General features: G+C 32.9%; 1 protein-coding gene across 1 annotated transcript; it reads left to right on the top strand.

Moving 5' to 3' along the window:
- The first annotated feature begins 3,300 nt into the window (after positions 1-3,300).
- LOC126889708 (mpv17-like protein 2) lies at positions 3,301-14,728 on the top strand. The gene is made up of 3 exons (XM_050658241.1): positions 3,301-3,778; positions 3,895-4,133; positions 14,233-14,728. Exons 1-3 carry the CDS (start codon positions 3,511-3,513, stop codon positions 14,452-14,454), a joined length of 729 nt encoding a protein of 242 aa, XP_050514198.1. The 5' UTR covers positions 3,301-3,510; the 3' UTR covers positions 14,455-14,728.
- The last annotated feature ends 419 nt before the right edge of the window (positions 14,729-15,147 follow it).

Genomic DNA, 15,147 nt, shown 5'->3' with positions numbered 1-15,147 from the left:
CACTGCAGTACGAGGATCAGGGCCTGGATTCCGTGCACTGTAGATATCTACAGTCGCCTTCTATCGATGTCAATTGTCATGAAAATATCGTGGGCATACTGCAAAAACTGACCAAGTCAAATATCATGGTTTCGAGATAATCGATGTTGAATATTCTGTAATTTTTTTTTGAATTTTTTTTTAATCATTTTAAAAGAATATGTATTTTTTCTTTCCAAGTATTAAATGGTTGAGGTTAGTGATTCTAAATAGCTCTAAAAATCGCAATAACCTTTTCGTTTTTAGAAAAAAAAATTGACTTGGTCACTTTTTAATGCAGAAATTTGCTCAAATTTAAATCGTGGTCACAAAAGGATGGTTATTGATCAATAGTAAAACGCAAAGAAAATACTTCTAATTTTATTTATTTACAGTGTAAGGCTGAAGTTTCAAATAAAAACATTTACTTTATTTTTTAAATTGGAAAATATTAACAAAAATGTAAAAGTCTCTCTACTAGAATTAATCTGAATCCGAATAGGAGAAGTTGAACTAATCTTAATCCGAATCGGACAATACTGATGGCTCTGGAGCAACATATTTCCACTCTTTGATGGTATTGACTGGTACCCAAGGATAGAATTCAGAGGGAATTCCTGTCTTACACAATTTTAGAAGATCCTGCTTTTTAAGTTTAGAAATAGGAATTTCTTTGGAGTATAATAGTAGTTAAATCTTTTATAACATTTATAACTCGTTTAGTATGTCCAACTACAATGAATATAAGAAATTCTGGATCACTATAGTTGTACTTAAATAATATATAATGTGGTGTATCTGCTTCATATCGCATACATTTAATTTTTAACCAATTAACACGATTTCAGTTTTCGTCAATGGTTCTATTTTTAAGAATATTAGCAGCTAGGGTATTTACATATATCAAGAAAATCATTATACCTTAATTCTTGTACATTATATGAAATCACTTTTTTTGTTTCGGCCCGTCTAAAAATGTGTAACCAACCACCGATCATGCATAGTACTGGAACATTATTTTTAGCATTTTTTATGGCAGTGTGCATGTAATCTACTTCCATGTAAGAATGCCCAGATTAAAAATAAATCATGCTGCACAATACTTAAATTGCTGTTTTATACGATAAAATGAAAGATATTAATATCTATTTTTCCAACACGTGATCGTTCAACAAATAAACATACAACGTATACGTAGAACTAAAACATCAAAAAGTGACCAAGTCATAATATCCAATTGTCGCAGTTCAATGTTGACATGAATAAATCTCAATCATATTTCATGCAAAAGTGACCAAGTCAACATGTTCATTTCTTCCTTGATACGCATACATGACGCATACCCAGACATAGACATTTGTATGTTATGTGTGTTGCGGGATCAAACCTTATAATTTTGCCTTGGGCATTTTTTCAGGTATTCGGTTACTTCTTTCCAGTGGTTTGGTCACATAAACTAAAAATCGATAAAAATTGACTTGGTCAGTTTTTGCAGTATACCCACGATATTTGAATTTTTTGCTTTAATTGAATTATTTTCTAGTTTTGCTAGGTTATACTCTAATTGATGCTGAAGTGACACTAAGAAAATATTTGAATTAAAACTAAAAATTCAAATATTTTCATGACAATTGCCATCGACAGAAAGCGACTGTAGATATCTACAGTGCACGGAATCTAGGCCCAGATACATCAGTATTTTGTAATCAGTATTTGTACCAGTAACACTGAGAACGGGTATCAAAAGTAACCGTTAAGGCCGCGTCCCACCATCAAATAATTTGATCAAACTTGACAGTTAGTGACACAAAGTGACAGTTAGTGACGTCACATCCTGAGTGTTCATTGTGGATAATAATGAAAAATTTTAATTTTAAATAAAGTACAAACAAGTTAGACAACACAATACAAAAAATTTGATCAAACTAGACTGATAGTGAGAGCACAGATTTTTAGAATTTCAAAAAAACTGCAATTGTGACGTCACTTTGACGTACTTCCGCAGTTTGCTCAAACTGTTTGATCAAAATATTTGATGGTGAGACGCGGTCTTTACACGTCTGCACTGATTTTGCCCGTCTCTATTCGTTACGGCGACAGCCAACGGTCGGGTTGGCTTGTGTTCAATATGCGGTGCACTAGAAAAATAACTGTACGGGTCACCCTTCCCGCCGGCGCAGCTTGTGTCTCGCTTAGGTTCAATTTACGCCGGGCCTAAGTGCTTTGATTGCTTTTATGATATTAATTAATGATATACTGCAAGCTAACCTCTAGCTCAATACCTCAATTTTTTTAATGACGCCCAATACGACTTTATACCCGCCAAAATTCCATACCGAACGATAAGAATAGTCAATAGTCAATTAATAGTCAATAATACTAATAGATGTACGATATACGGAATATTAGTCACTGATTAGCAAAGATGTTATATTATGTCAAAAATGTCAACAGCGTCAAGCGTCATGCTGTCAGTCAGCTGTGATTTGTGGGAAATCCTTGATTATGAATCATAAATCTCATCATGCCCCGCTAACTCTAATAAAAAACATGTAATCGTATTTATTTTCCTTCCGTTTAGTCAGAGGCGCTGATGTCGGCATTGTAATTGGTGGAACATGACTTTTGACAAATCCTGCGCTATCTGTGAATCTGTAATCTGTGTTCGTGTTCGTTCGTTCGTTGTCGTTCAGTTATTTTATATGGTCGGTTATGTGATGTGTTTTTGTGTCACCATAAAAAGCTGATATTCAGTCGTTTTTTGATATTTTTGTTATTTTGTAATCGTGTATCTTTTTAAAGGTAAGTTTTTCTGATTGTAGGTACTGTTTATCCAACAGTTTTAAAATACCCACTTTATTTCGCGTTTTGTTGTTAGGTCTAATGGCTCCGTTCAGCAGTTGTGTGCAGACGGTGGAAAAGTTCAACAAGTAAACATTTATTTAATCCAAATTAAATACTCATATTTCTATGTAAAATGTCACATTATTTTATAAATAAATAAGTAAGAAACAAAAGTTGTTTGTGTTTTACCTTTATTGTCCAATTGAATAAAATATTAAATATTGGAAGTACCGTATGGAGGCTACGTACCTAGCATGGAGGCTAGATTATGGCACCCTTCCTATCCAATCAACAACAAGAGCGTTTAAAATTTCACACCTATCATGTCGAAGCTACAGACCACTTATGAGGAGGCCAGATTTGTAGTATCCTTCCATTTAACCAGGTGCTGAGATGGCGCTGAAATACGTGACATGTTTTTTAAAGAGTAAGATCGCATTCTACCAAATCACACAACACTTTTTTCTATGAATCTCATATATATTTTATTTTTTGAGTATGACGACAAATTAAAGAAAATTACACTGTGATATCTTATTTATTTTGTGATCTACATAAAATGCATCGTTAACGTTAACGTTACTAAGTACTACATGTTATGTGTAGATAGTGTGAAGCCAATGCAAAAATATAACCTAGAAACTTAACATGTATAAAATTACATCATGTTTATTAAGAAATTACAAAAATATTAAATGTTTCAATGATTCTCATCTAGTTAAACGACATGTTTCGAAAAATAATTCAAAACTTAGTCCTGCAGGCTTGACTGTTAGTGTGTTATTTAGCAAAAAGTATTTACTAGCTTCAAATACTATTTCATCAGGGCTGTTGATGTTTGTTGGGGATTTGTGCCAACAAGAATTAGAATACAGACAAAACCTTTTAGACAAGCGTTATGATTATGCAAGATTAAGTAAGTGTGTGTAGTTATTTTCAAAAACATTAAATGTTATTGTTATTAAATGTACAATTTCACAATTTCTTCAAGAGATTTATCTAATCACAGTTTAATTTTTAAATTATTTTTAGCACGGATGTTTATAGTAGGTCTAGCCTTGGGCCCCATACATCATTATTATTATATTGGCATTGCAAAGAAATGGCCAGAAAGGACAACGAAAATTATTTTATGGAAAATTGCACTGGACCAATTTATAATGTCTCCAATTTGTATTGCTTGTTTCTTTTTTGGGCTAAATGCCCTTGAAATGAGACCATTCAAAGAAGCTGTTAATGAATTTAAACAAAAGTTTTATGCAGTCTACACAGTATGTACTTATTTAAATGCTTCATTGTTTATAATAGCCGTATTCATGTAGCATGCACCGAATGTATCCTGAGCTTACCCAGAGGGAGAACGCCTGTTCAGAGGGGAAAATTTGACCTTATTGAATGCCCAATTTTGTATTGCGCAGGTGTTCTCCCTCTGGGTAAGTTCAGGATGTGCTCCACGAATAAACCTAATATTAACATCATTTTTCAAGATTCTGTGAAAGCTAGAGGTGGAAAATATTAAGATCTATTTTTTTCTCATTGAGACTAAAGTAGTAGTTAGAATAATCATATACATTTTATTTATTTTACTTCCATTTAAATTTAGCACTACCATTTCTTTTAAAACATAAATCTCATTGAGTTACTACCTGTTGATCTTTGTATTTTTGCAAGTGTGCAGCTAAGTTACTTTTCTTTTACTTAGTTCTGTTAACTTTGGATGTGTAAACATCTGTTACTTATAAAATCTCAAAATTTGTAGCTGAATTGAATAAGCTTTCCATGTATAAATTGCTTCAATTTGTTAGTTCATTATTATTTAACAATCATTTTGGTTACTTTATTTGTATATTTATTATTCAAAATAATATTCGTTATATACGAGAAAAAGCTTATGAATACCACATAGAACTATATAATAATATGTGTATAGACTTACAAGTCTATACACATGTTAGAAGTAAACAAGCTTTTGATAGTGTGAAAAGGGACAAAATCTTAAAGACAAGCTCTTTGTAATCCAGGTATACCGTATACCTAAAAAATATATCAATCTCGTAAAAATGACGTTGCAGGGTTCAAAAGCTGTAGTTAGAGTAGATGGAGAACTGACTCCCCCATTTGGCATAAATGTGGGAGTGAGACACACTATCAACCTAGTTCTTGAGGCAGTAATCAGCAAAACCAATGTAACCAACCATATAAATACCAAAACAGTACAAATTACTGCATAGGGAAGATTATGTAGTTATCATTAGTAGGGATGGCAAAAAAAATTACACATTGATATATCGTATCATATGATACATCGAATGAAGATATCGATATACTATATATATCAGAGAAAATATATCGATATATGCGATATATTCTTATATAATTAAATAATATAAAAGAATTACTAAAATAAACTACTAAAAAAGTAAATTATAATTTTGTTTGAAGTGGGCGTATAAATTGGAGGTACATATTTCCAGATGTTCTTAAAACTTTGGAGCAAAAATTGCAGCGAGATTGTTTTTTATTAATTTTCTTAAAATGCAACCAAACATTGCTGTTGGGTGGAGCCATTATTGTTTCTCGTTTTATTATTATTAACTACACATGAATTCAATAATAGCTACCTACCTACTAGGACGAATTCTCGATGGTAGATGGTAAAAACGAAATGTTGAATTCCAACACCAGTAACATTGACATCTTGAGTTTTAGGGTTTTAGTAAATACAATACAATTATTATAAAACTTTATAGAACCTACTACGTGAACGTGACAAATGTTAAATTTGAAATCGTGTTATTAGGGTTTACATAGCGTGTCCTCTTGAGAAACATTGTTAAAAGTTAAAAACTATTATATTATTATGGTACTACCTGAAACTTGGAAAACAAGTTAAGGGTATACGAGATTCAAATTAAATAATACTGGTCGAAAATCCTGATTATGATATTTCTTTAGAGTAGTAGAATATTGAATACTTTTTTAGTACCTATGACCTATAGTATACTAAGCGTCTCAAAAAAGTAAGGATTTAATTTATATTATAAGATTTTATCATATGCCAATGTGGTATATTAATCCTGTGTGGGCGATACATTGAATCTCAAATATCGATATATTTTCCAATATATCGAAAGTTAAACATCGATATAAAAATATCGATAAAATTTTAAAATGTATCGATATATTTAATTTATCGATACATCGTTGCCATCCCTAATCATTAGTAGGAGCAAGTAAGAGGGCTTAAAATAAACAAAACAAAAACGAAGTACATAACTCTCAAAAGAACACCTGACAATGAAAATATTGATCTTATAGACAACTATACCATTGAATGTGTGGATGCCTTCACATATTTGGTGCAGAAATCAATCAAAAGAATTCTATAAGCAGTAAAATTAATGCACATGTTTCCAGTGGGAATCGTACATACTATGCTAATAAAATATTCATGGTATCGAAATTATTAGACAAGAAACAAAATGGCCTATAACATTAATTAGACCGTAGTTAGTATTTAACCTATTGTTGTGAGACCTAGGTAATAGCAAAAAAAGATGAACTCAGACATTCGAGAGAAAGATACTATACTAAGAAAAGGAAGACGGCACATGGAGAATCAGGAGAAACGATGAGGTTAATGAAGGATATTGTAAGATTTGTGAAATGTCAAAGACATCTGGGACATGTCCAGAGACAAGAAGATTTTTTTTTTTTTTTAAACACAAGCTGTGTTTAGACTACTGAAATCTGGTCATCAGTTGACCAATTATCAGTTCTTCTTTAACTTATATTACTAAATGATACATAATCTAAGATCTTAACCCTATGGTGTCCTCTTATTTTTTTTAACAAGTATGAAATTTGAATACTAAAACTAACACACAATATAACACTATGCTCTGCTTTTACACTAACACTTTACACTAACTCAAATGGTTTTCTTCGTTTGAGTCTTCTTTCTAGCCCAGTATTATCGAGGAGCTGGATGGCCTCGATGTTTACATGACTATGGAGCCGTTGTTCGTGACTACCTGCCATCTTCTTGATAACTTTGTCTACATCTTCCATCTCAAGATCCTTGTGGAGGTCGACATTTCGGATATACCAAGGAGCATCAACGATGTTCCGTAATACTTTATTCTGGAATCTCTGGATAATCTGAATATTACTTGAATTGGCACAGCCCCAGAGTTGGCAACCATACATCCATACTGGTCTAAGTATTTGTTTGTATAAAAGTATTTTGTTATATGTGGACAATGCAGAGTTTCTTCCCATCAGCCAATACATTTTTTTGTAACGGATACCTAATTCTTCCCTTTTCTTTTTAATGTGGACTTTCCAGCGAAGCCTTGCATCAAGTGTGATACCTAAATATTTTGCAGAAGATGCATATGGTATTTGGGCATCATTTATTCTAATTGGAATGTTTTCGATTTTTTTATTTGTAAAATTGACATGAATAGATTTAGATTCATTTAATTTGATTTTCCATTTTTTAGTCCAGTTGTGTATTTTATTGATTGCCAACTGTAATTTTTCTGCTGCTTCTTCGCTGGTATCACCTACTGCTAAGATAGCGGTGTCATCTGCAAATGTGGCTATAGTATCATTTTCCATTTCAGGTATATCGTATGTGTATAACAGGTAGAGAACAGGACCTAATACGCTTCCTTGAGGGACTCCTGCTCTGATTTCTTTTAGATCAGTGTACACGTCTTCTTGCTTAATTCTGAAATATCTGTCAGATATATATGATTGTAAAATTTCTGAATATTGTTTAGGCATAAGAATTTTGAGTTTGTAGACTAAACCTTCATGCCAAACTTTGTCGAAGGCCTTAGCTACGTCTAAAAAGAACAGACTTTCTTTTCTTCTAATGATTTCTCAATTATGTTAGTCATTCTGTGTACCTGATTAATCGTAGAATGTTTATTTCTGAAGCCAAATTGGTGGTTTGGAATCATTTTTTTCTCTTCTATTATTGGTTTTATTCTTTTTAGCAGAAGTTTCTCAAAAAGCTTTGACATCACTGGTAAAAGTGATAATGGTCTATATGAAGACACTTCATTTGGTGATTTTCCTGGTTTTGGTATCATTATAACCTCAGCTATTTTCCATAAATTTGGAACATATCTCAATCTAAATGCAGCATTGATGATGTTGGTCAATTCGACTATGGCTGTACGAGGCAGGTTTTTTAGTAATTCTCCAGTAATTAGATCATATCCTGGTGCCTTCTTAGGATTTATATTGTCTTTTATTTCATCAGCTACTTCCTTCGGGGATGTTGGTCTGATTCTCTCCTCTGTCTGATTAGGCTCTATCGATATTTGATCATTATTTTGGTCATCATGCGGTTTAAATGTATTTTCTAAATATGTGGCAAATCTCTCTGCCTTTTGCTCATTACTTCTAGCCCAGCTACCATCTTCTAGTTTAATGGGTGGAGAATGGGTTACTGGTCTTTTTAGCCTTTTTGTAGCTTTCCATAGAGAGTACTCTGTGCTACTATTATCCGTCAACTCTCTCAGGTAATAACTGATTGACTCATTTTTTATATTTTGAATCTCTCTTTTAAGTTTTTGACTAGCATTGTTTAAATTTGTTTTATCTTGGGGTGCTCTGGTTTGTTGCCACTTCCTTCCAAGTTTTCTTTTCTCTTTAATTAACTTTTTAATTTCTTTCGGATAGTTGTTTCCTTTGACGTTTGATCTTATAGTAGGAGTACTTTCCTATGCTGATTTTTGTATATTTTGTACAAGCAACTCAACTTCCTCATCTAGTTGTTCAGGTTTTTTTAATGGTACTGCTAGTTCAACTCTATCTTCAAGGATTGATCTAAAACTTTCCCAGTCTGTTAGTTTATTTGTTAGTATTGGGTTACAATCCTTTCTGATAATCGTGTCACTCACAGTGAGTATTATGGGTGAATGATCTGAACTCATATCCCAACCTTCATTAATATCTACATAGTTGGATGAAATATTTTTAATAACAAAGAAATCAATTAAGTCCGGTATTTTGTTTGTATCTGTTGGCCAATAAGTCGGTCTACCTGTTGATATTACTTCACATTTCTGTTCTTTTATGGCTGCCAGTAACTCTTTTCCTTTAGTTGTTATTAATCTTGATCCCCATTGGGTGTGCTTTGCATTAAAGTCACCTCCAATGATATATCTTTTTCGCAAACTTTTCAAGTATTTTACATACTGTTCTTTTTTAATGGAATGCCTAGGGGGGCTATAAATTGAGCTTACATTAACTTCGCAATTAGTTTAGAGTTTGACACATACCGTAGTTGCTTGTATGTGTTCTGTTTCATATTTTAGCTCCTCATAATGTTCAATGTTATCTTTTATTATTAGTGCGCTGCCTCCTTTGGCTGCATTGTCAGGATGTATAGTGTGGTATACCCTGTATCCTCTAAGCTTTATAAAAGATTGTTTCGTGAAATGTGTTTCAGCTATGAGACATAAATCAACTTCTTCTGTATCTAGGATAGTTTGCAGTTCATTTTTATGTTGTAGAAGCCCATTGGCATTCCATTCCATGATTCGTAGTTGCTTAGCCATTTCGAATTTTCGGTATAGCTCCTTTAGCGCTATGTTCCAACCTAGTAACGCGTATATCTATTTGTGTTATTTTGTCATCTATATTGATAAGTTTTTCTAATATTATTTTCAATGTATTCTCGGTTTCCAATTCTTGGTCCGTTTGTTTTACATTATTAACTACATCACTGTATTTTCTATTTGCAGTGACGTTTTGTGCTTTTGGCTTTTCCTTCTCATTGACCCTTTGTGGTGGTTTTGGTAGACTGGCCTTATTTGTTCTCTGATTTCTCAGCTTTTGTATTTTTTTGGCTACATAACATCCTCGGTAGCTTGCAGGATGATTTTCACCACAATGGATACACTTTGGTTCCTCTTTTAGTGGTTTCTGACAATCTTTGGTAAGGTGCTTACCGATGCATTTAACACATCTTGGTTCCTTATTACAATATTTCCAGGTATGACCATAGGCCTGGCATCTTTTGCACTGTGGTACCAGCTTCAAGCTCCTTAGTGGTTCAATTTCTACTCTCATGCTCAAAATGTCAGTTATTCCAAAGATTTTGTTTATATCTTCATCTTGTCTGAACGTCAGGATGAACATATCAAGAGGTTTTTTAGTTCTCCACTTCAATTTCTTATCAGCTTGTATAGCTTTATATCCTCTTCTTTGTAGCTCCTTTACTATGTCATTAGGCTGATAGGAATGATGTAGTTTCTTAACCATTACTCTGATTGGTCTTTCTTGTTTATTTTCATATGTGTGATAGGAAAGTTTACTCGTGTTTAAACTGTTTATTAGTTTTCTATACTCATTACTGTCGGGTGTATTGATTTTTATGACTTCACTGTTCATTATTTTCATGGTGAATTTAATACTAGCATCGACTAGAGTCTTACTTAAGTTGGCAGCATCTTCGAAACCTTCTACTACAACCGGAGGTGGCAGTTTTGGCTTTTGAATTTGCTTTACAGCTGTTGCTTTCTCTGGAGAGGGAGGAGATAATGAAATATCCATTTTGCGTTTTTTGGTCCTCCTGTTCTCTTGTCTTATCCACTCCGTTTCGTTGGCTAAATCTTCTTCATCGGTAAAATATTCAGATTTGTCTGTTTTGGTTTTTGTTTTATCGGCGCTTGCTGTTGACTCTATATCTTGTTGGGTATTCTCAAGCTTTGCTAATCTTTGCTCCATTGTGATAATTATTTGATTTAGGCGCTGATTATGTATATTAAGTTTTTGAACATTATTTTCTGATTGAACCCATGCATTATATAATGCTTGTTCATTTTTCGAACGTTGTGCATTTTCTGAAAATAAAACGTTCTTTTCCTGGACTAATATTGCCTCAGTTGGCGTCTGATTAGGAAACATTTTAAAATAATAATTGTTCCTTTATTTTTAATAAAAATAAAAGTAAAAACTTACTTATTAATCGACTTTTGGTTTCTGGTTTCGTGATAACATAACGACCATTTAATTGGATCGTCGGACATCACTCACGATAAATAATATCCTTAATAATATACTAATTTAACTACTCGTTGATAAGAACGTCTCGGATACAACCTTACCGTTCGGAAGTCTATTTGTTACTAGACAAGAAGATGCAAAACAATATTACAATGGAAGACGAAAAATTGCCCAGAACAAGACGGTTGGTTGGCATGAAAGACGACTTGAAAACCATGAATATAAAACAATGGAGGGGAAGGGCACAAGAGTGAAAGGACAGCCAGACAAGTAAAGACCCATCCAAAGTTATGATGACAAAAGAAGAATATTCTTTAAAACATTAGTTACTGCAGAATGTTCTTCTTTAGGTGCCATGTCCAAATTCAGATATTGGCCGTCATTATGTTTACTTCCTGAAACTTTTCTCTATCAGTTGCTGCGCGAAATAATTCTTCTACTGTGGAACCACACCATTGTCTAATATTATGCAACCATGATTGACCATGAAAGTTTCTTTCGACCAATCCATCTCTTTCCCTCCACTTTTCCGGTATAAGGCGAAGTAGATGATATTTAGGTCGTCTAATTATGTGGCCGAAGTATTCTGTTTTTCTCCTCTTTATGATGATGTTTATGAGCAGACGCTCTGAATTCATCATTTGGAGAACATCTTCATTGGAAGTGTTGCGAAGCCCACTCTATTTAGGATTCGTTGATAGCACCACAATTCGAATGCTTTTAATTTATTTAGCATTGTGATTTTTAACGTGCATGTCTCACAACCAAACAAGAAGAATAATTTCATACTGCGGAATAATTTCTCCCAAATATGATAAAATATAAAACTTTTTATACAAATCCCAATAAACAACCAATGTAACATTAAAAAAAAATGCAATGGATTGTGCACAGATTCACATTCAACTGAATACTGAAATACTGCACATTTTGATAACTTTAAGTAGCAGTGTCCTATTTATAGATCAGCAAAATAAAACATCTAATGACGATTGAAAATTACATTACATTTTTGAGATTTATTTATGAATATAGTTTATAATAAACATTATTCAATTGAATAATGCAGTGAAACGATAAAACACAGCCTTATTAACGAAGTCAGCAAATTTGTCCAGTGTTAATAACTTTTTTATTGTAGGGATTTTTTGAAATATATTACAACAAAGTTTACTGTAGCCTAAACTATGCAAGGACAATTTTTGTTTAAGTTTAAACATACACCGGGGTGCAAAATTAACCGGACACCTTAAAAATGGGTAATTTTTGATGTCTCGAATTTCCTAAACCTGTTGTCCGGTTTAAGTGATTTTTTAGTATGTTATAGCCTTATTCTTTAACAATATCGCTGTAATAATATTGTTGCCAAACAGGTAAATTTTCATTGTATACCGGGCGTACCAACGAAACTGTTAGGTCTGAATCCCGCGTATGAAAAAAAAGTTGATTAATAGCAAGCTGAAAATTTGTTAATAGCTTAAAGGTGTCTAGCAAATTTTCAGCTTGCTATTAATCAACTTTTTTTTCATACGCGGGATCCAGACCTATGTGTTTTTCTCTCAAACTTCGCATCACCCTGTGGAATATTCTAGAATTTATAAAATACTCAAATTAAAACCGAACTATAGCCTCATGATTTCTCAACATTCTTTTTTTTTTATTAATTCGCTTATGTTGGACTATAAAAAAGTTAGGTACTTTAACAATTAGCCATGTTTTTCATCAATACGGAGCGTTTTAAAGTAAATATGGCAAATTTCAAGAGGTAATTCTACATGAAAAAATATTGACAGTTCGCTTTATAAACCTATGTTCGCAAATGCTTCGTTTCTGAGGTAGACAGTGTTGAAATTTTTCTTTCAAAGTGACGATTTATTTATTGCTTTAAAACCGGTTGAGATATGCACATGAAATTTGGTGGGTTTTAAGGCGTAATTATTGTACATTTTTTGATATACAAGTATAAATTTAATATTCACCATTGGCGCGCATACGGGTATGACGGCTTATATTACCCGTCATCATTCTCTTTGCCTTATCCCTATGCGGGGTCGGCTTCCCTAATTGCATTTCTCCACACAATTCTATCTTGGGTCATATCAATGTCAATCCCCTTTACCAACATGTCCTGCCTTATCGTCTCCCCCCCAGGTCTTCTTTGGTCTTCCTCTCGTACTCCTTCCAGGAATCTGCACTTCAGCTATTCTTCGTATTGGGTGATTAACGTCTCGACGTTGAACATGACCAGACCATCTTAACCTATGCTATCTCATTTTGGCATCAATTGGTGCCACACCTAGACTTCCCCTAATATACTCATTTCTAATTTTATCCTTCTTTGTCACTCCACTCATCCATCTAAGCATTCTTATTTCCGCCACATGCATTCGTTGTTCCTCTTTCTTCTTCACTACCCAACATTCAGTTCCGTACATCATAGCCGGTCTTATGGCTGTTTTATAGAATTTTCCCTTCAGCTTCATTGGAATTTTTCTGTCACACAACACACCACTCGCTTCTTTCCACTTCACCCATCCAGCCCTAGCCAGCATACGGCTCATATTACCCGTATGCGCTCCAATGGTGAATATTAAATTTTTAGTTGTATGTCAAAAAATGTGCAATAACTACGCCTTAAAACCCACCAAATTTCATTTGCATATCTTAACCGGTTTTAAAGCGATAAATAAATCGTCAGTCTGTAAGAGAAATTTCAAACACCCTATATCTCGGCAAACCAAGCATTTGCGGACATACTGTTTATATAGCAAACTGTCATTATTTTTCATGCAGAATTACCCCCTAAAGTTTGCCATACTTATTTAAAAACACTCTGTATTGATGAAAAACATGGCTAATTGTTAAAGTACCTAACCTTTTTATGGTCTAAAGTAAGCGAATGATGAACCAAAAAACAAAATGTTGAGAAAACACAAGGCTAGAGTTTAATTTTAATTTCAGTATTTTATAAATGCTAGAATATTCCAAAGGGTGATGAGAACTTTGAGAAAAAAAAACACAGTTTGATTGGTACACCGGGTATACAATGACAATTCCCGTGTTTAGCAACAATATTATTACAGCGATATTGTTGAAGAATAAGACTATAACATATTAAAACATCACTTAAATCGTACAACAGGTTTAGGAAATTCGAGATATTAGAAATGACCCATTTTTAAGGTGTCCGTTAATTTTGCACCCCAGTGTATTTCAAGGGTTGAAAATAAATAAAATTTTCGGTGATTTATAAATATGACGCTGAATAGAATTAATACGAATAGAAACTTCCTAATGTAACTTATGTGTGCTATATATTTCTTAATTTATTTTTTGTTTTAGGCTGATTGGCTGATATGGCCCCCTACACAATGGGTAAATTTTTATTATGTTAATGTCAAATATCAAGTGCTTTATATCAATGCTATAACGATGTTATATAATGTATTTCTGTCGTATATAAAGCATGTACATGGAGAAGAAGTAAAATCTGAACACAAACTTTCTGTACCTGATAATGTACTTACAACACCTGAAAATAACAAATCTTCAATAAGTAGTTAGTTACAGAGTTTTATTTCAAAATTGAAATAGAACTAACTAGACATAACTAAATTAATTGTATGAAAGACATAGATAATTTTTTTATTTATTTTATAATTATTATTAAAATTAAAAGTATTATTTTTTAATTACAATTCACAATTTATAATGGTCGAAAACAGCAAGCTACAAATAAATTAAAATATGTATTATATTATTTGTAAATATTGAATAAAATTTGTGATATTGTAATTATATAGATTATCAAATGTTGAATAAAAATTTCTACAAATGACGTATATTTTTTAATGTGGACTGTGAATATGTAATACAGTGTTTAGAGATAGGATTGTGTACGTGTGTGACTGTAGAATCTATTGCAACCGGCTGAATGACTAATGTCTGTCATAAAAAATCATACAGTATGATGCAAAATTATGGAATAAATTTACTAGTTACGGAAACAAGAAACTAGTTACGGAGATGTTGAAGAAGAAATACGACAACAAAGCTTAAAAGCAAGTAAAGCGGCGGGATCTCTTAATGACACAATCTGGAAGAACAAACACCTAAGACAACACACAAAAGCAAGAATCTATAAAGCAGCAATTAGACCTATATTGACATACACGGCGGAGACAAGACCTGGCACATCTAAATCGAGACGACTACTAGAAACAACAGAGATGAAAATACTTCAACGAATATCAGGAA

Source organism: Diabrotica virgifera, chromosome 8 (assembly GCF_917563875.1).
Source record: "Diabrotica virgifera virgifera chromosome 8, PGI_DIABVI_V3a".
Classification (NCBI taxonomy): Eukaryota; Metazoa; Arthropoda; class Insecta; order Coleoptera; family Chrysomelidae; genus Diabrotica; species Diabrotica virgifera.
Note: the sequence above shows the minus strand (reverse complement) of the source record. Positions and strands in the feature narration are given on the sequence as shown.

What these genes read in the sequence shown, in the direction of transcription:
- LOC126889708 (XM_050658241.1), top strand. Translation starts at nt 3,511, where the DNA reads ATGTATAAAATTACATCATGTTTATTAAGAAATTACAAAAATATTAAA. An exon ending in TTATGATTATGCAAGATTAA is followed by an intron (nt 3,779 to 3,894) that starts GTAAGTGTGTGT and finishes AATTATTTTTAG; the next exon opens with CACGGATGTTTATAGTAGGT. An exon ending in AGTTTTATGCAGTCTACACA is followed by an intron (nt 4,134 to 14,232) that starts GTATGTACTTAT and finishes TTTTTGTTTTAG; the next exon opens with GCTGATTGGCTGATATGGCC.